At 47.6% G+C, this 23,957-nt stretch overlaps 1 protein-coding gene across 1 annotated transcript in view; it reads left to right on the top strand.

Annotated features, from left to right (window-relative positions):
• The window catches only part of LOC144101177 (polycystin-1-like), a 72,258-nt gene that overhangs the window by 3,472 nt on the left and 44,829 nt on the right, over positions 1–23,957 (top strand). Inside the window, exons 2-13 of the mRNA XM_077634228.1 lie at positions 5,492–5,680; positions 7,561–7,874; positions 9,954–10,149; positions 11,603–11,778; positions 12,541–12,760; positions 14,396–14,626; positions 15,372–15,581; positions 16,660–16,839; positions 18,212–18,435; positions 19,921–20,068; positions 21,632–21,726; positions 22,562–22,693. Coding sequence (XP_077490354.1) covers positions 5,492–5,680; positions 7,561–7,874; positions 9,954–10,149; positions 11,603–11,778; positions 12,541–12,760; positions 14,396–14,626; positions 15,372–15,581; positions 16,660–16,839; positions 18,212–18,435; positions 19,921–20,068; positions 21,632–21,726; positions 22,562–22,693 — 2,315 coding nt within the window. The remainder of the gene's footprint in view (positions 1–5,491; positions 5,681–7,560; positions 7,875–9,953; positions 10,150–11,602; positions 11,779–12,540; positions 12,761–14,395; positions 14,627–15,371; positions 15,582–16,659; positions 16,840–18,211; positions 18,436–19,920; positions 20,069–21,631; positions 21,727–22,561; positions 22,694–23,957) is intronic.

The following is a 23,957-nucleotide window of genomic DNA, read 5'->3' as shown; positions in this document are numbered from 1 at the left end:
CCTGCTAGCGTGACAATGCAGGGAGCGGCGCCGCAATGGACAGAGGGGTCTATCCCCGACCACAGAGGGAAGGAATTATCCTTTTTCATTCACCACTCCCTGCTTCGTCACACTAGCAGGGTCATGAGAATCAGTCGGCGCAATTAGCCGGAGGGCCTCTTTGAGGGACACCTGCAACGCCGTTCTTAAGTTGTATCCGATTTAAGGAACCATGCACGAACGTCACAAAAATTCGTCGTGCTTGGGCTTCCGCGATGGTTTAACGGCACTACTATCACTGCCGCCATCGTGCGGACTTCATCGCTGGAGCCTATCTGGCTCCTTCTGGATTCCAACTGCAGTCACTTTGTGTTGTTTCAAATCCGAAACTTTGGGTTTGTGGAGCGTGTTCTGGTTTTACAGTTCCTTCTTTCAGTGAAGAAGTGAGTAGTGTGTCGCAAGCAGCATACGCACTTACATTTAACACAAGTAAATAAAGTTATTCCGAAATGGAAGCGACTAGACTCAAATGTCGGGTTTCACTTGCATCTGCCAAGCAAATGTATAATGATGTATGCTTGTCACCTTCAACCTGCGTTCGCTTGTTTCTTTATATTATAGTTCGGATTTCTGCGCGATGCCACTTTCAGATTTGAACTTCTATTTACATTTTAACTGTGGTAGCATTTCGTAGTACAGCCACTGCTTTAAACACGCCCATTTATGCGTTAATTACGGGCGCATAAACTGCTCTGGCTAACTAAAAAGTCAAGACGCGCAGGGCCACCACATTTATCACCGAGGAAGAAACGGGTAACTCTTCCATGTAAAATATTTTCAACCGAAAAAAAAACCGTAAATTGCGCTCTGAGATAAACACCAAATAAAGACAGCCGAATTTTCAAAAATAAGAAATTTCGCTGTGACGCCCAATTAACTTATGTGCTGACAGTGCGATAGCGTTAGAAACTTTTTATGCCTTTGCCGAGAGTGACGCCACTTCCCCCCTGCCAATGCAAGAATTTAATGACAGACGAGAATTTTTTTTTTCTCCGGTGCCTTTTAATGCTATCTCAGTAAAAATCGGGAACTTGAACTTCAACTTACTCTGCACGCTGCTCAAGTTAAAAAACCTACTCAGTCAACGCTAACAGCAAAACACAGCTATTCCGGCTGCTACAATGGTACATCTGGCTGTGCAAGCCGATGACATGAGGCGATGAGAAAATGGGACAATGCGCAAATGAGGCAGTGGTAAGGTATTTCCTTGCGGCAGGCATTGTGACCCGTCAGCACCAGTCGTACAGAAGGTGCCTGGCACTAAACAACTAAGCTCCTTTGTGTCAGGCCTGTGCTGCAGCTATTACAGGCTGCATAATGAAAATGCAGTTTTAGACCTGAGATGTCCTTCCTACCCTAAGAATTTCTCTCAAAGAGCCGCAGACCGTACCTGACCTGCATGCACACTGCAAGAGAAAGGAATGTGCATATGTAAAAGCCTTTCGGTAAGAAACAAGAACAGAGTGTTTGCCGAGTTGGTTTCGGTCCATATATTTACTTCAGCGCGGAAGACGCAGTGCAGAAAAAAGAAAGGCAATGCTCTCCTCTGCCCGGTGTCTTTCGCGCTGTTGTTATTTTGATAACTAACGCTGACCGTCTCATGTCGTAAAAGCCTAACAAGAACGTCGCTTTCTTGGATTTAAGCCAAATTAAGGCGAACCTGCTTATGCTCTTTCTGCGTGCATGCTTCACAAGAATACGTAATTCCCTTTTGTTGCTTTTGCGAATTCCTGGCCAAAAAGAAAAGCAAAGAAGTTTTGTCGAATAGGATTACGTTTCTCTGCTGTTGGGTTTTCGACTGTTTACCGCTTTATATATTGTAATCAGCTCACAAAAGTCGTTTCCTAACCAACCGCGCTATAGATGCTGAGATGTATAGTAAGATACTCAGCTCCATTACAGGATATTGCGCGTAACCGTTTAACATCTTCTAACTTTATACGTTGATGCACCACAGCCAACATTCAATACTCAATTTCAATTCGTTTTTTTCCTTCGTTTTTTTACTCCTTTCACTTTATCGCCTTCTGCGCCTTTCTCCTTCCATCTTATGCTTGCGATTTTCACACGCCGGCTAAAATCTGCTTTTCATGAAATTGTTTCCCTGTCTTTAGTACAAAAGGGGCAGCTTAGTGCAAGGGGTAGGTTGACCCGGCTGGTTTCAGATGAACTTAGATCGTAGAAGCGCAATAAATAGGACAAGCGCAAAAAGTGCTAGTCCCTATCTAAGGTCGGTCGACGTTTTGCGCAGACATGGTGTCAACTGAGTACTGCATGTTCAAAACTTCATTGCTCCTTTGAACATGCACTGCCAGCGCCTCCCCTACTTTTCCAATACCAGCCGAATGCAGCTGACCCAGTCGATCAGACAAGGCCCTCTCTTATCCTCCTTTCCTACCCTTCTCCGTCAGCTAGCCTTCTAACAACACCCCCTACACTTCCCCCTACACTTTCTAGGGGGTGTTGTTTCGCGCCTTCGGCACGGCTGTGAAGCAGGGTAGCGTGTTGGTGGCGCCCTACGACGGAACACGGATGAACTGAAGCAGCCGCAAGCGGTCGCATGCAGCGCATGCAGCTTCGGAGATCGGTACAGGCAGCCGATACTAGTCTATGGTCACTCCAACTGGCTAGCGCCGCGTCGTGGCAACTAACTGAACTGGGCATCCAAAATGCTCCCACTGCGAAGCGAGTGATTCTGCTTGCGTTCAAAGGATAGAGGCAGCGGTGGCTCTGCCTTCACCAGAACGAGGATGTCGTTTGCGCTGCGCACAAAATAAAAGCGAGGGGATCTGATGGAACGCAAAACGTTCTGCATGTTTGCAGACAGCTGATCGTAGTCCACACAAGGAAGCCCCAAGCGCGAGCCTCCATCGTGCCACATTGACTGACGCAAAGACAAACAGCCAAGCCCCCAGCGCCTGTGCATCGATCACCAGATTTTATTCAGCGCCGCAGATTGCAGCAGCTATTAGAGACTCTGAGCATAGCGCGTACTGCCAGCGCAACCTGCTGTGCTGAGTCACAGGCTGTGTTTGAGATGGTTGGTACTCATGAGTCCGAGGGTGGATGTCGCTTTAACGACTTAGCTAACCAGCACGGCTAGAATATGTCAGGACGAGGCCAAATTGGCAAACAATGCGAAGCGGGAAAAGAGTAGACCATATGTGTTTGAAGGAATCCCCCAAAATTGGAGCAATCTATGAAACAAGGAAGTAACAACTCAATAATTTTTAATTACTGATCTTGCTCCACCTTCGGGCGCTTCCCACAACATATTGGACTCCTGTCTGTGGCTAGTTCTGGAAGTGGAAGTTCTGTGGCTAGAGGGCGTACTCAGCGTTAAGTCTTCGCATAATGGTGGTCCTCGCATGAGATAGAGAGCTTTAGCAGACCTCTCCACGTACTCGGTCCAGATCAGCGTCAACGTTGCGAAGGCACATCGAACTAAAACGCGTGCCGCCACTTCTACCGCGTACCGCGAGCCGCGAGTCCGCATGCGCTGATAACCCTGAGGACGCCGCTTGCGCATACGTAGTGTTATCCTCTCTTCCTGTCCCATCACCTCTTTCATTTCATTTCTCCATTCTGCCTGCTATCCCTTTATTTCCGCTGCCCCAGCTCAGGTGCTTCAGTATCGATGGCAGATGCCGGGGCTAGGAAAAATCTTTTCCTTCATTTTTACTATTATTTTAATAAAACCACTTACTATTAATACATACTTAGTGACGGCTCGCGGTGCTCGCTGTGATAAGTGTCTCTAATTTTAGCCAATCATTCCGCCGGTTTTGCTAAACGGAGCGATTGCGGCTTGTGACGCAATCTGGCGTTAAGAAATAAAAGTGCTTTGGCAAAATAAAATGAAATTTGAAGCCTCTTTAGGTCACATCACTTTATTCTTGCTTTCCTGGTACTTTACTCATGTTAGACGAACATATTTAGTTGCAAGACACTTGATAATATAGCGCGTATTAAGCAAAACGCGGCCAGCACTTGGAGTTGTCTGATCCATCTGTACTCTGCTGTGTTGTTCGTGGTAGTGGCATCTTTCAGCCGCTATTACATTTTTCCCTCTTCCCGCGATGTAGTAAGGGGTTTTATTAAAAATAATAGTAAAAAGGAAGGAGAAGATTTTTGCTAGCGCCGGCATCTGCCATCGATACTGAAGCACCTGAGCTGGGGCAGCGCAAAATAAAGGATAGCAGGCAGAATGGAGAAATCAAATGAAAGAGGTGAGGGGACAGGAAGAAAGGATAGGGGGAGAGGTAATATACACGTGTTCTGCAGTGTCCGTTTGTGTTCTCGCGACTAAACAGGGGAGAAATCGAAGTGTTTGCGGTGAGTCAGCGCGAGCCCCTTTGATCATGACTGCACGCATAGCCATTACCATCATCAGCCTGACTACGGCCAATGTAGGACAAATGGCATATCCATACCTCAAATAACCTTGCCCTCTGCCAGCTGCGGCCATAGCCATTTATTAGCGAGATACATTGATACACTCATCAAGGCAGTGATGTATTTTCTGAAATTTGCTTTGCTTCCTGCCGATAGTAGACAACAATGTTGTCTCCGTTATTACTGAACACGGTTTTTCCCAGCGCTGCGCTTCAAATCGCACTTGACTGCGAGCACGACTTTTTCTACAACCCGCTTCCCTCTGTGCGCCCAGACGCTCGAAACTATTCACTCCCAAGCAGCACGGGTAATCGGCCCAATATTGGAAGTGGCTGGTTTCACTCTGACCCTTTGTTGGATCGGCGTTTGCCAATGTATTTCCAACATTGGGACGATTAATTTGCTGCGGCGGCTGCAACTACCTGGGTCAAAAAACAGAGATCCTTGTGTATATCTTGAAGCACTTCAGGGCCTGCACTAGGGCAGATGAGTCCATGAGGCCGTGAAACTTGAAGGCGGTCTCGGCCGTGACCGTCGAGTCGGTGGCGGCCATATTGAAATAACCGGAAATCTCGAGATGTTTCCGCGTGACACGTCGCGATGCTCCGCGCTAAGCCGGCGCGCAGCGCAGCGGAGAAGGCGCTCCATTCACCCGCTACACTCTAAACACAAATACGCCTATGTGGGAGTAAAAAGAGAGTAAGCTATCCTCTACGCTCTAAGCAAACGGAGTAAAATAAGAGTAAAACTTCCTTTTTACTCCCATATAGGTGTATGTGTGTCTAGAGTGTAGAGCATTTGCTTTTATAAAAGGGAGTGCGCTATAGAGCACTGCTTACTCCCTTTTTACTCCTTTGTGTTTAGCGAATAGGGACTGAGCTTTCTGCGCATGCGCACTTGAGCACCGGCTCAGCGACTGAGCAAGCGTATACCGTGAAACTGGTCTTCTCAATCTGTTTAGTGCAACTTCTGGCCTTAACTGAACCAGATTTGGCCGGCTTTAAACTGTGTTCGTGTAGCAACAATGGCATATCCGCCGTGTGGCGCTTCCGTGCAGCGGGCGCCCTCAAGAACGGCGACTGCCTGCGCTCGGACTCGGCGTCGTACTTCCAGCTGTCTCCCGGCGGCTACGACCCAGCCAAGGGCATGGACGGGGGGCGCTGCCAGAGGCTGTGCGCCTCCATATCGGCGCCCTACTCGGGCATCCAGTCGAACCGCTATTGTCTCTGCTCCGACGATCCCTTCGGTGAGTGCAAGATATCTGCCGAAACATCGCTGAGGGGAAGCTAGGCGAAAGCACGCGTGTCTTCTGCCAGTAATCACGGGCTAGCTGTGTTGTATTTCTTACTGTCGTCCCTATTCGTTGCGCTCTTTTGACTCTTTTTAATCAATGAACCAATTAGCCAAAACTTTTACCCTAGCAGAGCTGCAGGCGTGTTGTCATCAAGAGCTGTTATCTTGACTCAAGGAAAAAAAAGTAGCAGCGTTTTAACGTCGGTAAACCGAGTAGACTTGAGAAAGAATGTGTTCATTATTCGCCTTTTCTTTCGGGCATTTGCATGTGCATGCAACCACGTTTCCCTCTCTCCATCTTGCGCAAGCTAAGAAATCCGCCGAGTTCCTCCGAATTCCTGCGAGCTTACCCGAGTTACTCCAAGGCTTCACACAAGGTTTTTGGTTGGGACCGTGTTAAGCAGTGCTCTCGCACTATAAAATTAGCCTAGTGAAGCCGGTAATAACTGAGGTTGATTCTGAAGAGGGCGCTAAAGAGACAAGGACTCACCAAAAAGATCAGCGGCGGTTTAACTGCTGCTGAACCTGGTTAGAGAGCGAAAGCTGAGGTGTATCGGGAAAGTAGACGCGGCTTGGCGTCTGTAACGTTGAGTGGGTTCCGCACACTAGATAGGCAGCGCGCCCATCCTGCCACCCCGGCAGGTGGCAGTTAAATTAATGGTGGATCGCGAGAGCTTGGTCACCCAATGGACGCACGGCTCCGGCTTATGTTCCCCCTGGACTGACGTCACAACGGCAGTTTCCATCGCGCCACATCACGCGATTGTCACGTGACTATTCTACTGCCCTTTACCGGCGAATCGAAAGGTCAAAGGTCAAGTGGTGCGACACCTTGGTGGGCCACATAAGGTAAGGCCTATAGCCGCACTTTACCTCTGGCTCCCTTAAAGGTCAACCAGCAGGGCACGGCGAAATCGGCTTTACCTAGAGTACTGAAGCGTTCGCTTCAAAAACAACAGGAAATGCGTCTGTCCCGTTGTTTCTTAAAAGCGTTATCTCTTACTCATCCTGTTTCTCCATTTCGGGGGGTCTGCTACCACCTCCCTTCGGCGTGAAATTTTCTAAGTCCGAGGGATTCAAGATGGCGGCCTCCATAGTAAATCGGTATAGCAACCCAATTGGTGATTGATTGGTGGCGTCATTAGTATATCGAAGTGGTTATTGATTGGTGACGTCACTTATATATTCAAGATGGCCGCCAATTGATGACGTCACCGATAAATTCAAGATGGCGGCCACCATAGGAAATTAGTAGCAACCGAACTGGTGATTGATTGGTGACGTCCTTTATGTATTCAATTTCTAATTGATTGGTGACGTCAGTATGTATCCTATTTGTGATATATTGGTGACGTCACTTATCAAACAGCTAATGCTCCTTACTTCAATGTCTTCCAGACGGTGGCGGCATTTTTTCCCCCACAAAAACTTTTTTAGACAGTCTATAGACTGTCCATAGGCTTATGTCTATAGAGTATGCAGACTCTCTACAGGCGAACCCTAAACAACATTCTATAGGCAATACAAATGTTATAGACAGTCTGTAGACAATCTATAGATTTATGGCCATGCACTTTTAGTAGACTTTTGTCTATAGACCGTCTACAGACTATGAATAGACAAAAAGAAGTATCTATAGGAAGGCAATAGAGCCAATAAGAAGTTTATATACTCATCTATAGACCATTTTTACAAGAGTTCTGCCTTCCTAGTCCTTGTCTCTTTCGTGCAGTCTTCGGAATAAAACCTTATAACTATGAACCAACTAGCCCCAAAACAAAGTACTTCCGTTGAGGATATGACGTCATTCCTATCGGGTGTCCCGCGACGCAGCTGAGCGGCTGACGGCCACCAAGAAGGACGCGTGCGACAGGGGCGACCAGCTGTCGACGCGCTTCTACCACTCGGACCTGTTCTCGCCCGTCGAGGGGCTGCGCGTGATGCCCTCTTCCTCGGTGCTCAACGTGGGCGAGGAGGTGACGCTGCACCTGGCCGTCAAGTCGGGCAGGAACGCCACCGTGCTCTTCAACTTCGGCGACGGCCTGCCCGGCACCCGGGGCACCCTCACCAGCGAGCCCCGCTACATCTACTGGAGGCCCGGCACCTACAACATCGTCGTCCTCGCCACGCCCGTGGGCGCCTCCGATGTGAGTGGCCGCATGCGCGCATGCGCATTCACCTTACTAGCTTAACCCTCCCATAACCTCTTCCTTAATAAATTTTCCCGTTTTTAAGATATTTGGAGTCAAAGCATTGTTAGTGATGAATGTCCTGGAAGGTCACATCTTTTCTCTATCGTTTTCACATCCTGGGAGCTACAGGGTTATAGGTATACGACATCCGCACATCATTGACTTGTGTCAGTTCTGATTAGTCTCCATATAGGCCTGTCAGAGCTAGCTGGTCTATACGCATAGGCTCCAATGAGTTATGAAATGATATTGCGTTTAGGGCTATTGACAAATTGCCCCCCGCGATGGCTCAGTGGTTAGCGCAGCTCGGCAACTGAGCTGGAGTTCCCAGGTTCAAACCAGACCGCGGCGGCCGCGTTTCGTTGGAGGCGAAACGCAAAAAGCGCCTGCGGGCTGTGTGATCTCAGTGCATGTTAAACATCCCCAAGTGGTCAAAATTACTCCGGAGACCTCCACTATCACACCTCTTTCTTCCTTTCTTCTTTATCTCTCTCCTTTAACATTTCTCTTACGGCGCGGTTGAGGTGTCCGCCGAGTAGTGAGACATTGGCTGCGCCATCTCCTTTCCAAAAAAAAAACGCTAAAAAGTTTTCATTGACAGCGAGCCTTGTGTACGTGTACCCAGCCTAATTACCCCTGGGACGACGGCTTCCAGGCAAAGTACTCTGAAAGCCCCGCTGACAACTTGTGCTGCACAACTCGCGTTCATGTCGCACTGCTTCAGCATTATCCGTTTAGTTGTGCCCAGAATATAAAGTGCCCGTCTTTCTATCCACCGAGCTCTTTCCGGTTGCCTTTCTGTGAAAAACTAGGGAACAAATTTTAGTCGGTACGCCTCAGCTAACTTAATTTAGACCTGTATTTGAACCTCCTTGTTTCGTTAATAATCAGCTGTTTTAGTAGTAATTTGATCCACGTCTAAGGTTTAGTTACCCCTGATTGGTGTGCACTGTTGCACCTCCGAGTATTCCTTTAAGGGTATATGTGCCATAACGTGTGGCGTATAGCAGCCAGGGTTGTACACTGGCATATTCTGGTACAGGTGGCGCAATGAGCGTCTGTCGAAGCTATAAATGAGTGTCTTTGATGCAAGCAGCCGCTAGCCTGGAATGACCCCGTGGAATTCGCATTGGACCATGTGGACTATGCGTACTTCATTACATGCAATGCAACGGTTTCAGTAAACACCACTTTAAACTCAGGCATTCGTAGTTGCGAGAAGTTTTCGTTTTGACCAGTTCGTAAGCCACAAGCAACGGAGTAGAGATTATTTCGTAAAATGCATCCCACTTTGTTTTTCAAGAAAGCACCGCAAAAATAAACAGCACATACTATAGGCCAAACAGCTTCGATCATGCCACTGCATGAACCATACCCAGCAATTCTGGGCAAAAGCATTTTTGAACGGAAAGGAGTTTATAAACACATTTTTTTTTCATTTATTGTAACGTTTCACTATAACCATCAATATGTCCGCAGATTTCCCATCGGCAGGCTTACATTTATCGGCTATTATGGTTTTTACTGTCGTGAAAAACGTTCCTCATTGCTTTTCTATCAAGGCGACAACTGGGGCTAGTTGTAAAAAACAGCACGCTTGCACTGCAGCTGTTCTATGGCAGTCTTAACGACTCGATGCGAGCGATGAAAACACTTTAAAAGAAACATTTTGCTATGCATCTGAAAATTCGATCTTTTTTTATTACTAATTTATTTTACCTTTAAGGCCTGGGACGTTACAGAGGGGAGTGGATGGAATGAACTAAATAAATAAAAAAGAGACCGCGAAGCAGACAAGTCAATGTTCTACATATACAATGTTGGCTAATGCGGTTCTAAAATGAGGAATGTCTTTAATGCTGCCTTTAATATTTTCGCAACGGGGCAAATGTGCAAATCTTCAAAACTTGTGTCCAATAATGCTCGACACAAATCTGTTTTGCGAACTGTAACAGCGCATAGAGATTTGATATTGTAGATCAGAGGCGCAGTTCTGCGAGGGGAAGTTCTTGACGGCCGAGAGTGCTCTTGCAGCTCTACACGGTCCGTGCGGAGGCCATGGTGGTGGTGACTACTGCCCCGGAAGAGGACGCTGTGCACTGGCACTGCCCCGCACTGGTGGAGCCTGGAGCCGGGTTCACCTGCCACCTGAGCGTCAGCGCGGGAGCAGACATGACGGCAGACGTGGACCCCGGCGACGGCTCCCGGCGCCAGATGATGAAGCTGCCTGGTGCGTCTGCGAGCATGCATTTCCGAAGGGGCAAGGTATCTGGGTAAATGGCATGCAGCAAAAAAGTGCCGATGTTAAAACGTAGCTAAACCAAGGAGACGTGCGAAAGCATGTGTTTAGCCTGGCTTGCTCATGCTTTTGCTTTGTCGGGTCGTCTGCACGTCTGGCGACGATATTAGACTCAGGTTAAGCTCTGAGTGAAGTTAAGCTCGTCTGATCTGTTCGCGCCACTGATAGCAGTTGATGAAGACGACGATGTGCAATGCACAGCGCGAGAGTGCGTTGCAGTTCAACACGAGGCCTCATCGCCAGCGGCGATAGCCTAGTGCCACCGTGCAGTGGCCAGCGAAGCTGATCTGTTCGCGCCGCCGCGGGTTCCAAACCCGGTCGCGGCAATATTTACTTTCTTTCTTATGGGATTTTGCTATGCTAGGTTTCGAGAAGGTCACCGTCAATGTCCAGCTTCACACAAACTCGGTGCGCCGATTTGACCTCGCGAAGCAGGGATTTCATATTAAAATGAATGCGCACCTGCAGAAGTGCCACAGACGCATGCTCGGGTAGTCTGCTCGCCAACGTACAGTGACAATGTTAACTGAGATAAACATAACTACGACATGCATCCCTTAAACGCTAACATTTATTTATTTATTTATTTATTTATTTATTTATTTATTTATTTATTTATTTATTCACTAAAGTACCTAACAGGTTCTGTTATGGTGATCGCCTGCTGACCCGAAAGACGCGGGTTCGATCCGGGCCACGGTGGTGGCATTCCAATGGAGGCGAAATGCTAGAGACCCGTGTACTGTGCGATGTCAGCGTACGTTAACGAAGCCCGGGTGGACGAAACTATCCGAAGCCCCCTCCACTACGGCGTTGCTTATAGCCTGAGTCGCTTTGGGAAGTTGAACCCTATAAACTAGAGCAAACCTAAAAAATTCTACTAAGTTCGAGTAATGCGCGCCGGGCAAGAAGGAAGGGGGGGTGGGGGGGTTATAAAAAAGGTACCAATAAAAAGAGCAACGTAGTTTTAGTTGACTACAACGCTTTAAGCCTGCCTGCTTCAAGAGCTGAAATGGCACGAAACGACGTACCAGCGATTACATTTCAGCTTTTTTATGACTCGCGTGACCTAAATACTTCTTACACGTCAAAGCCATCGTTCGGTTGTCGAAACCGAAACATCATGAGAGAAGAAGTTCAGTTTTGAATCATTTAGCGGTCGGAGGCTAATACCACGCTCTGGTCCCTGTATTTCACCGTCTTATAGATCATTAGAGAGAAGAAAATACGCAACTAAAGTTAGTTCTCTATGGACCTTCGAAAATAAATAAATAAATATATTGCTGAGGTGGTGTAACCGTGCGAATGCTGTTTCTAAAGCCGACGTTGCTCTTGTGCATGAAGTCTCGTGGACGTCTTGACTTGTCCACCTTCCCCGACGCAGACGTGGTGCCGGTGCCCGTGGGCGAGCCCGTGCCGCAGTTCCTGACGGAAGACGTGGTGGTCGACGAGGACGACTCGGCCGACTCCGGCGTCCTGCCGCAGGCGCGCGTGGTTCAGTCCGCCCAGATTGACGTCATCCACGGCTACGGCACCCTCCCGGGAAAGATGGACATACTGGTGAGTGGGTGAGCGGCCGTCCAGCCCAAGATTATGTGGCCTTATTTGTCTTCATACGCCTTGTGTGGATAGATTAGCGCGTCCTTAAGGCTAAGGCGCTACTTTAAATGAAAACAGAGCTTCATCTTTTTCTTTAATTTGTGGTGTAATCCGCTCTACGTCTATATTAACCTACTGCAGGAATGCATGCGTGCTGTACACTGTTCACGCTATTCCTGATGTTCGTGAACTGTCGAATCCACTCTGTGAGTGTTCTGGTTTTTATTCTGCGACAGCAAGTTTCTCACGCGTCCCGCGAATTTCTTTGTAGCGGGGTTCGTCTATGGTCTAATCTGGTTATTACGAAACGTTTTGCGACTAAATAATGGATATAACGAAGGAATTACGACTCCACGTGGAAGCTCGGTCAACAAGGGCTATAACGAAGCTACGGCTATAACGGAGTAATCGCCGGGCCCCTTCAGCTTCGTTATAACCAGGTTCAACTGCATATCGGTTTTCCGCTTCAGAAAAACTTCAGTTGGTGTGCAGCGTTCTATTCTTTCAAGTCCTTTTGGTTGTCGCCCTTCGTGTCTTCGCGCTTGAAAACATGTCGCAGCTAGAGATATTTGAAAGCCGCTGCCAACATCACGTACTACTTAAACGGCGCCAAATCCATAGTAGGGCATTGTTTTCCGAGCGAAGTCAGCCTTATAAGCGGCTTAACGACGTCACTGCTTCAGGCATACTTATGCATATATAATCCGGGCCTCTTCGCCGCAGCTCCTCCGTCCCACCTGCCAGGGCTGCACTTTCGAGGCCAACAACGTCACCTGCCACGAGGGGGCATCGCTGTGCTCACAGGAAGCGAACTGCCTGCGCGGCGACCAGTGCCCCAAGAACGACGTCTACTCCATCTACAAGATGGTCGAGACCATCTCAATCATGGTCAACAAGGGATACTTTGTGCACCGCCTCTCCAGCCCGGTACCCGTCGTCTCTGGTACGTCCCACGCTCTAAACAGGAAGGAGCGAAACGGGAGTAATCTGTCTTCTATAGGGAGTGGATATGGCAGGTTCTCTCAGATAATAAATGGAAGTTTACCAACATCCCACTAGGGAAAAGCATACTACAGCTGCATCTTACCGGTACTCACCTACGGAGCTGAAGCTTGGAGGCTAACGGAAAGGGTTCAGCTCAAGTTAAGGACAACGCAGCCAGATATGTAGTGCATATGGCAGGTTCTCTCAAATCATGAATGGCAGGTTCTCTCAAATCATGAATGACAGGTTACCAATATCCCTCCAGAGAAAAAGCGTACAACAGATGTATCTTACTGGCACTCACCTGCGAGGCCGAAACGTGGAGGCTAACGGAAAGGGTTAAGCTCAAGTTAAGGACTACGCAGCCAGATATGGAGTGCATATGGCAGATTCTCTCAGATCGTGAATGGCAGTTTACCATATCCCTCAAGAGAAAAAGCATACTACAGCTGTATCTTACCGGTACTCACCTACGGAGCTGAAACGTGGAGGCTAACGAAAAGGGTTAAGCTCAAGTTAAGGACTACGCAGCCAGATATGGAGTGCATATGGCAGGTTCTCTCAGATCATGAATGGCAGTTTACCAATATCCTTCCAGAGAAAAAGTATACAACAGATGTGCCTTACCGGTACTCACCTACGGGGCAGAAACGTGGAGGCTAACAAAAGAAAAGGGTTAAGCGTAAGTTAAGGACAACGGAGCGAGCCATGGAATTTAAAATGATAGGGATGACGTTAAGAGACCGGAAGCGGGCAGAGTGGGCGAGGAAACAAACGCGGGTTAATGACATCCTAGTCGAAATCAAGAGGAAGAAATGGCCTTGGGCAGGGCATATGTAATGCGAAGGCGGACTGGATTCCAAGAGAAGGCAAACGTAGCAGGAGGCGGCAGAAAGGTCGACGGATGAGATTAAGAAGTTTGCGGAGATACGGTAGCCACAGCTGGCAGATGACAGGGTTAATTGGAGTGACATGGGGGCGTAGTCAGGATGATGATGATGATGCTGAATCTGTCTTCTCTTGTATAAAATGGCGTGCGCTAGGGGACAGCTTAATCCCTTTTTACTCATATACAGGTGCATTTGTGCTTATAGTGCAGAATATTCCCACATTCTGTACAAGTTCGTGACCTGTGGCCAAAGATCACGGGTCAGAGCAAAGGCCTGCAAAATTCAGCCGAGCCAAGTTGACGCTCGTGACGTCCACTCCTTGTGGCTGCACAACAAATCAGAAAACGGTCGAAGACAGTGATAGCGTCAGTGTGCGGGAAACTTTTATTACTTATACCAGGCGCTTTGAATCCATGAAGCTGATGTTTTTTAGTTATTTGTTTTTTATTTTATTTCTTATGAGCCCAGTGGAAGAAGCGGGAAGCGGTTAGAGTCAGTGGGCTCGTCGCACCAGGGCCGTATACCCCATAGACATCGATATATATGCGCCTAATATTATAGAACTAGATTTGGTATTGGATTCTAATAGAGCTCCTTGAGGACGTATACACCACTCGAGCCTACAATCTTACTATATTATAAGGTTCTATCCACCTATCAGTTTGAGCTCAACGCGAATCCACGCGCTCCTCTTTTGGGCACAGGCGACATCCTGGGCTTCACCACTTCGGGCGGCCGGTTGGCGTACCGCGTCACGCGCACAGGAGAATCTTCGGACCTCGTCCGGCGGAACCAGCTCAAGGGTCAGGCGGTGCGCACCGACGACCTGCTGGTGATGGGGCGGCGCTACCTGGTCGGGGCGCTGCTCACCTCACCGGTGAATCTCACCTACGACTACCTGTACGTCGAGCCCGGAGCATACGAGTTCAGAATCAGTGAGTATGCCGCCTTCCTTACGCTCCGTGATGTTAGAGTCGCGACGGGTATTCAGTGTATTACAGAAGACGCGCCAGTATTTTCCTTTATCTACTTACACAATTCTGCAAACATCATATGGTCCAGGCAGGATGGGCAACAACTAGGAAGACTCAATATTCCTAACACTAAATAATACAATTCAATACAATACAAAAATTACACTCAGTGGTTACAATATAAAGCTGGAAATGAAAAGATTGTCAGAAATATGAAATAGAAAAACAGCATATATAAAGAATCTTTTCAAGTGCATTTCCAAAATTTTCATTTGCTCAGCCTTATGTCCTGTGGTGGCGATGAAACAGTAAATGAATTTTGGATATGCTGCCGCTAAAAGCTTCGTCCTCCAGCACATCAGAAGGTAGAAAGCTATATCTATAAGGCAACTAACAATTTGCTAGTTAAATGTAAGCGCGCAAAGACTACCAAACAAGGCCACGCCTAGACAACTAGGTTTTCAACTGGTAGCGCCCACAATAATAAGTTATGCAGAAAGAAAGTAAAGCTGATACGCTTGTGTGCTGCTTTCTCGGGTCTCTTGAGCGAAGAAAGTAGTTCATATTGGTCGTCACAAGCAAGGTTTGTTCAGCGATGCGCTGACCCCCGACTTGTTTTTCCGTAGAAAACCGCGAAAAAAAAGCAATGAGCCCAAACTAGAGTCGTTAACACGATATTCTTGATGAATTTTCGCTGCCTTTGCAGGCCTTCAGAACAGACACCACGACACCACCGTCCGCAAGATGGCGGACGTGAGTAGCCAGGAGAAGCTGACCAGCTTCCGCCTGGAGGTGTCCAGAAACCAGGTGCCCACGGGAACGGAGGTCGAGATCACTGCGCGCATGTTTGGTGGCAGTGACGTCACCATGGTGTGGAATTTCGGCGACGGCCACACCACCAAGGAGGTCGTCAAGAGTAAGTTCCACTTGCATATTCGGAGAACGCTGCTTCAAAGCAGACTCAGCGCAACCGCGCTCAATATAGCTTTCAACGAGTCAACGAGTCCGATGTGAACCAACTTAACAAATGTGAACCTGCTTTGCAGTAAAGTCTATGCGCTTTCAAAAAGAGCATCGAATTTTCGCAAACCGTTTTTACCATTTGTTATTAATGCGAAAACATTAGATGGCTATGCTGACGCCGGAAGTGTCCACAAAATGTGTCGCCGGAAGTTGGTCCCCTGTTACGTCACTCATTCACTAATTTTGATAGTGATAGTTGGTGATAGCGATGGTGATGATAGTGGCGGTGATAGCAATAGCGATAGTTGGTGATAGCGATGATGATGATGATAGCAATAGTGATAGTCGGCGGTAGCGACGATGATGATTATGGTAATGTTAGGGCGATGATAGCGACAGCAAAAATGTCGTGGGTTCGAGTCCCGTGAAGGTCCTGGGCTCGAGTCCCATAAAGTTTGTGAGAAATGAAAGAGAGAGGGAGAAAGAGAGGAAAAGGAAGTGCTTTCACATTTCCGCCATTAAGCAGACTTAATTTCAGTCCTGTAACTTTTTTGCATCAAGGGCTATCTGCATCAATATTCAGCATCAGCGGGCTCTCAATGCTTGAATTACTGAGCTCCTAACGCACCTTGTGCGTTGCAGCTCATTTGGCACGAAAGTGAATAAGGTCAACTATACTAAAGTAACTAAGCCTGTTCACGCGCTTCTGGCATGCCGTCAAATGAGTGCCAAATTTGGAACAGGAAAACAAACTTCCAGAATCGCAGCGCAAAAGCTTCCGGCTTTTCAATGAACTTTCAAGGATAAATAAAGACAGTGCCTGCGTAGTCCACTGCGTTATACTTTTCTTTTGAAAAAGGGTAAAACATGGCTGAAACATCTGCGGCCTGTCCTCCTGCCAAATTTTCAGTCGAAAAAAAGTGTCCAAAGAAAGTAGTGCCTTCATGCCCGCTCTGAAACTTGCTACAGTTCGCGACTTGTTTTCTGACCCTTTCGAACCCGCTTTTTTTTTTGCGCGTGCGTCCCCGCAGGCGTCCTGGCGGGACAGCGCTTCTTGAAGACGCACATCTTTAAGGAACCCGGCACATACGTGGTGCAGGTGAACTCCTCCAACCTGCACGGGAACTTCGTCGCCCGTCGCAGCGTCTCGGTCCAGCGACCCGTCACGGAAGCCTGGGAACTGTTCACCAATTCCCCCGTGATACTGCCCGGTGCGTATGCTGGACAGATGATAGCGGTGCGGCGCGGAGGCATTCTACCTTCACTCTATCGACAGAAAGGTGTAAAAAGAGAGCAAGCTGCCCTCTAGCGAACACTCCCTTTTATAAAATGGAATGCGCTAGAGAGCAGCTTACTCTCTCTCTCTACTCCTTTCTCTTTACCCTTACAAAGGTTTCTTTAGACAGTCTATAGACTGTCGATAGCCTTCTGTATATAAAGTCTATAGACTGTCTATGGACAAATGCTAGAGAATAGTCTATAGGCAAGACAAATCCTATAGAAACGCTATAGACAATCTATGGATTTATGGCCGTACACTTTTTGGAGTCTTTTGTCTATAGACAGTCTATAGGCTATGAATAGACAAAAAGAAATATCTATATGAAGGCAATAGAGTCTATAAGAAGTCTATAGACTATATATAGACCATTTTATAAGGGTAGAGTATATAGCGTCGCTTTTACAGAGCTGGGCGACTAGAAAGCAGAACGGACCTAGCTTCGAAGCTAGGCGGAGTCCGGAACTGAAGAAGACTGCAACTCCGCTGAATGTTTCGAACCGTTACGAGCGGGCAGCAAGACGCCAAGGACGACTCCGTATAACTTTTATTCGCGGTAAAAATCGACTCTATAGCGTTTTCTGTTTGTGCTTTGTAGCGAGAGCTACACTACGCTAGCATTTCGAGCCTTCAGCGTGCCACCCCATGAGATCCGTGGCGGCGCCGTGGTTGGTCACGTGACCAGCCACGTGGTTGGTCACGTGGTGCGGAGCAGCTGCTGCTGCCGGCGGCGCACGCGCCGCGTCGAGTGGGACGAAGATGAAGAAGTTGGAACGCCCAGCGAAACGGAGCTGCAAAAGACTGACTTTGCGATTCGACTGGCGCATTCCACGCGGCCAGCTGTAGCTATCGCGTCACTCCAGGTTGAACCAGAGCTATACCACAGCCGTTTTTTTTTTCTTCGTCGGCCAGCGAAAGACACATTTATTGCTTTAAAAATTGGAGTTAAGAATGACATTTTTCTTCCGCCTAATTACAACTCGCAGCATAAGCCTCCCCCCTCCCCTCACGGCGGAATTGTCTACCTGTCACAGTACTCTGCTTGCGAAAGGGGCCGATAGTGGCGACACCTGTGCTTCGTTTATTTGTCTTTTCTAGCCTATAAGGGCTCTGTTTACGCCCTCACCATCGTGACTGAGCGCCACGCTCATTGGAAAAATGAAGTGACGTCGTATAGGACGTCATGACAACGCTTCACGCTTATCGGTCAGAATGCCAATCACGATTGCTCCGATCCGTAACCATTAATAAAGGTGCCACCCCTCTTTCATTTTGGTGACCGCGTGCGGCCTCTCTCGGCGCAGAGGCCATCTACCTGACGCTGACGTACCCCAAGACGGAAAAGCTTCCCACGGACGCAGTGGCGCGGATCAGTTTCGGCGACCGGCAGAAGACCAAGTGGAAGGTGCCCAGCGAGTCCGCCGAGAAGGTCTCGCAAAAGTTCAGCCACGTGTACCTCCGCCCGGGATACTACAACGTCGCGGTCAACATCTCCAACCTCATATCGCACTACGTCCTCACCACCAGGGTATGCCCCACTTCCAAATCAGAATCAGTTGACCGCGGCGGCTGCGTTTTTACGGAGGCAAAACGCTAAGGCGCTCGTCTGCTGTGCGATATCAGTGCACGTTAAAGATCCCCAGGTGGTCGAAATTATTCCGGAGCCCTCCACTACGGCACCTCTTCCTTCCTTTCTTCTTTCACTCCCTCCCTTATCCCTTCCCTTACGGCGCGGTTGAGGTGTCCAACGATATATGAGACAAATACTGCGCCATTTATTTTCCAAAAAAATACAATTATTATTATTATATTGAAATAAAAAAAGAAAATATAAGGCCACTCCAGCAGTTGCAAATAGCAAGGCTGCAAACAAACCTGTCAGCACAAAAAGCCACCCAGAACTCTGAATAGTTCCAACCACTTAGAGTCTAATTTCCCTTTTCCTGCCAACCATGTTACCACGCATAGGAAGTACAGGCCTATCAACAACCCAGCAACAAGCGTCCTTTCATGCTCACGTCCAGGTGGTTTATAACGACCGTCGACTAATCAGCTCATTAGGCGCTCTGATCATTATCAACCATCTTTAACACGCACTTTTCTCTAGGCACCGATCATAAGAAAGAAAACAGCCCGAAAAACTATTCATGGCCACGAAAAAGGCTGCGCGCGCTGTAGCCAGTTGTCTCCATTTGCTTGCTCTAAGTGTGAAGTGATTTTTAAAGTGATTTCTTTAGGCTTAACCTACTTATGTCAGAGTTCACGAACACAGTTTATTTTTGCAAGAAAGATGAGCGAAATACATATATAAGCATGACGAGCCGCTAGATTCATCTATAATAATAATAATAATAATAATAATAATAATAATAATAATAATAATAATAATAATAATAATAATAATAATAATAATAATAATAATAGGTTTTTGAGGAAAGGAAATGGCGCAGTATCTGTCTCGTATATCGTTGGACACCTGAACCGCGCCGTAAGGAAAGGGATAAAAGGGAGTGAAAGAAGAAAGGTGCCGTAGTGGAGGGCTCCGGAATAATTTCGACCACCTGGGGATCTTTAACGTGCACTGACATCGCACAGCACACGGGCGCCTTAGCGTTTTTCCTCCATAAAAACGCAGCCGCCGCGGTCGGGTTCGAACCCGGGAACTCCGGATCAGTAGCCGAGCGCCCTAACCACTGAGCCACCGCGGCGGGTAGATTCATCTATCGTTTATTGCAACTTTTACCTATCCTTCATTGCAACTTTTACCCGAGACGCGTAAATGGTCAGCACACGAGGAAGAGAAAAATTCATTGCTTCCTTTCGGCCATAACGAACACGATAACCTTCAACGCGCGTTAGGCTTTGCGCGCATAATGTATAGCCACGTATCCATGCCGTCGTGTAAAACAACAGTGTGCGATGTAGAGGAAAGCCAGTGCCCCCGAAATTCTTCACTCGGGGCTTTTCTACCATTCTCTGTTCCTCGCTTGTAAAAGCAGTGAACGCCATGCAGGTGGAGACTGCCACGCGCACCACAGGTCTGGTGGCCAAGGTGCAGTTCCAGCCCACGGACGACGCGCCACTACGGATTGGCCTTGGGTCGGCCAACGACATCTTCCCGACCACGCGGCCCGTCGTGTTCACCGTCAAGACGGGATCAGGTGAGGGCTTCGGGCGCTGCAGCAATCCTCCCTGGCATGCATGTTCCCTGTCAGCAATTAGCGTGAACGGCTGTCAGTAATCAGAAACCATTCCGTGAAAAAACATTCCATGTGACGATCACCACGATTCCGTGCGTTTTCCTCATGGCTCACATGAAAACCGTATGAAATATGCGGAGTCCATGCGCGCAAAGCATATGAGAAAGTCGAAATTCATACGGACTCCGCACAACGTCTTGCACATCACGCGGAAACCATACGAAGGGCATAGGGAAACCATAGGGAAATCATGTGGAAATTGTGCGGATTCCTGCACATTATCTATATACCGTAAAGAACCCGTATTTCATATTTCAATACGTGCAGCTCATATGAAATATTTCATTGAGGTTTGCTTTATTTGCGCCGTGTATACACTCTTACTGAATAGGACAGAAAAGAAAGGCAGAAAATGGGGAACTTGTAGTTACGTTTACTTCTGGGAGAGGGGGGGGGAGGAGCAAAATTTCAAAGTTATCAAAAATGAATGCTCTGGCAGCTGGAGGCTACTTTTTGTTCATAAACACGGCGCACCGTACTCAAGCTTCTTAAATACCGCAAAAATAATCAGTCTGTTTTTCAATCTTTTCGTTACTTACGAAACTACGGTGCCGATAAATTCCGCGCGGAGGCTTCGCTGCGTCTGCTTTCGATTTTTGGCAGCGTAACCGTCTTACACAGTAGACTTCTTGCAGTCCCAAAGCGAACCGAAATACGCTCGCTCAGTGGTCCCCAACATACTGTAATTTACAGTATACAGTCCTCGGACTATACTCGCCTAAATGTTAAAATTTGTTGCTTTGCTGACTCTACAGTATTTTTGTTTTCGGAATGGTCCATTGTATCGTTTTTGGTTCAATACAGTGTTTATTATCATTTTTATAGTTCGATTTTCTTTTTGCTTCGAAGCTTTCACTGTGCGTGCGTCGCCATTGCGCAGCTGACTAGATTTACGCGTACTTGCTGGCACCTAATGACGTCTTATTTCCGAACAGTACTGTTCAACCGAGTTATCTTCGCAATGAAGATAATGCACGTTTCCAATCATTATCACCTGACTTCCATGAGGCAAGCATTGATGGTAGTGTCGCCTCGATACTCGCAACAATCCGTGCATATGTGTTCAGGAAAACCGGCATTATGCCCCCCAAAATAAAAGGTGCACTTTATTGAACCCTTCTAGGGACTAACGTGATTATCATATTCCTGCAGATGGGCCACGCAGACTATATACTAGGTTTGGGCTATCTAGTAAAAAACGTTTTCTTAGAATTCTGTTCTGCGGACAATACAGCGTGTGCGGGCTCTAATCAAGAAATTATGGTACTTATGATGCAACACTATTCGGGCTGTCTGGACGACTGTGCCGGTGGCTTATCTGGGTGACGGCAGCCAGCGCTTGCCGGCTTAGCGTTGCAGGCATTTGAAACAGCGGGAAAAATGGATGACAAGTCACTATTAAGGATCGTGATACAATTCGACACGCAGCTCTTCCTGACACTACACTGCCGCCTTTACCCGCAGGTATCGTCGAGATGTTCATCATTGAGACCGCCAAGGGTCAGCTTCTCGCCAACGGAACGGGAAAGCAGCTCAAGTACACGCTCGACTTCCCGGTGGTGAGTCTCGTCGCTCGAGAGTCAGCGTGGTTGAATGGGGTAGAAGGGAATTTCGGCCACCTGTACGAAATAGTTTAGGAACAGCTAGTGCTCGGTGGTTCGGTCTAAAATACGACAGTGTTGAGATCAAGCCATGATAAGCAGCCCGGTAGACTATACCAGGCTGATCGCTTGAATATGGCTTGTTGCCGAGCGCCCTCTCCGATAACCAGCGCGTTTCGTTGGCTGATAAAATTCTATGTCTACCCTTAGTTTACCTTAAATTTTTGATAAGCAACGAATCACAAGTTAAACAATTATCCCTTTTGTTAAACACTTCTCACTTTTTTATCAGTCTTTGTGTGTTTCTGTTCGTGTCTCTTCTTCTTGTCCTGTCCTCGCGCAGTTTTAATATGACTGATCCCAAGAACCATCTAGCCCAATTTCATGGCTTACTTGCGCCCTTCTTATTAATTATTGCTGTATTAGCACACTTCGACGTTTGCTCTTATCAGCGCGGCTTTTCTGGGCACTGTTTGGCCTGCGACCGAGGAGAGTTAGTAAGGAAACGGCGAACGCATGAAGAGCTTAATTGTCTCTACTTATCAGAAAACGAGTGTAGGGACTATAAGATTAGCGACATGTGATAACTGGCATCCTGCTTCTTTTTTTTTTTGTAGCGATAGCTACATTACGGTAGCATTTCGAGCCTTCAGCGTGGTGGCGCCGCTACGCTGTCACGTGGCTGATCACGTGGTTGGTCACGTGACCAAGTTCCACTCGGCCAGCTGTAGCTATCGCATCACTCCAGGTTTAACCAGAGCTAAACCGCCACAATTTTTTTTCCTCGCTACAGCCAGGGCAGCACGATGTGTTCGTGTACGCCTGGAACCACGTGCAACACAGGACGGAGCCTTTTGTCGTCAGCTTCCGCAGCATGGAGCCCATCGAAGGACTGGATGTGTACATGAACGAGACGACACCCAAGGTGATGCATGTTTCGTAGCGCACTCAAAAGATACGCTGCCAATGTTTCGAGGGTGCACAGCAGAAACCTTGAAGAGCGCCTTTGGCACTATTCATTCAGAGACGGCAAGACTACGTCGCTCTTTGTCTGGTGGCTGGCTTTCTCCGGCTGCTTTCTGCGCGAGCACACACACGCTCATAACGCAAACCCCGACGCCTATAGCGCGGTTTGAAACTGTAAAGGCAGCGGCTATATGAAAGGGAACGCGATATACCCATTTCAGCAATGGTCAATCTATCAGTATGAGCGGAACGCACAATTTTTTCACGGCTATAAATAGATTACCCTAGAAAATATAATCCCATGAGAAATTTTCGACTTTAAAGCAAAAGTGTTCGATATAAAGGGTTCCTGTATCCGAACTTAATATTCCCTTTTGATAACTTCGTCAGACCGGAACAAAAGTTCGGCGTGCCACCGTTAATGGAGTTCTAAAATATCTGTTCTCATGACTGCACTGAAAAACGCTTGCAGCCGTAGGTTCTGCAGTTCTTGCTACATGAGTTTTCTCCATGCTCTCAGCTGCGGGCATCTGAGACTGCACAAAAACATGCAATAACAACTTGTGACGAATATTTAGATAAGTACAGTATGTGTCATACTTAGAGAGAACACAAGAAATGGTTACACTGGCTATTAACGCGGAAAAAAAAAAAGTTTCTGCGCGAAGCAGGAGTGCGGCTTCAGGCTCCTCCTCTCGAGCTGTCTGCGCATTTTCTTTTTTTTCGCTTCGCAGTGAGACCTATTTTCTGCGATTTAAGAGCCGGTGTAACCATTTCTCGTGTTTCCTCTAAGTATGACGCATACTGTACATGCACGACAGAAGGCGTCTTTTAAACAAATATACTAATAATGTCGCGGTAAAGCCCGAGAAACAATCAACCAACTTGTAAGGCTGCTCGACGCGTCCCTGTTTTTGCACAGTGGTTAAAAACTGACGAACGCGGGTGCACAGTGAGTACTCTCTCACTTTCAATAGCACCTAGGCTGCAGAAGTGATGTGTTTTTTAAAGAAGGCAAATGTTCAATACAATGTGCAGGCGCGGACAAAAGTAAACGGAGCGCGCTCTTTGCTTTTAACATTTTTCACGCGTTGCCTAATTGAAATTGTCAGCAATGGTGTGTGCGTACTTGTAGGTGACGGCAGTGCACTTTCTCATGGACGAACAATGTTTCTTCAGTCCCTTAAGGGAAGACATGCTTGCACTTAGAACGAAATCGTGCG

This window comes from Amblyomma americanum, chromosome 8 (genome assembly GCF_052857255.1).
Source record: "Amblyomma americanum isolate KBUSLIRL-KWMA chromosome 8, ASM5285725v1, whole genome shotgun sequence".
NCBI lineage: Eukaryota > Metazoa > Arthropoda > Arachnida > Ixodida > Ixodidae > Amblyomma > Amblyomma americanum.
This window is presented reverse-complemented; position numbering and strand designations above follow the sequence as displayed.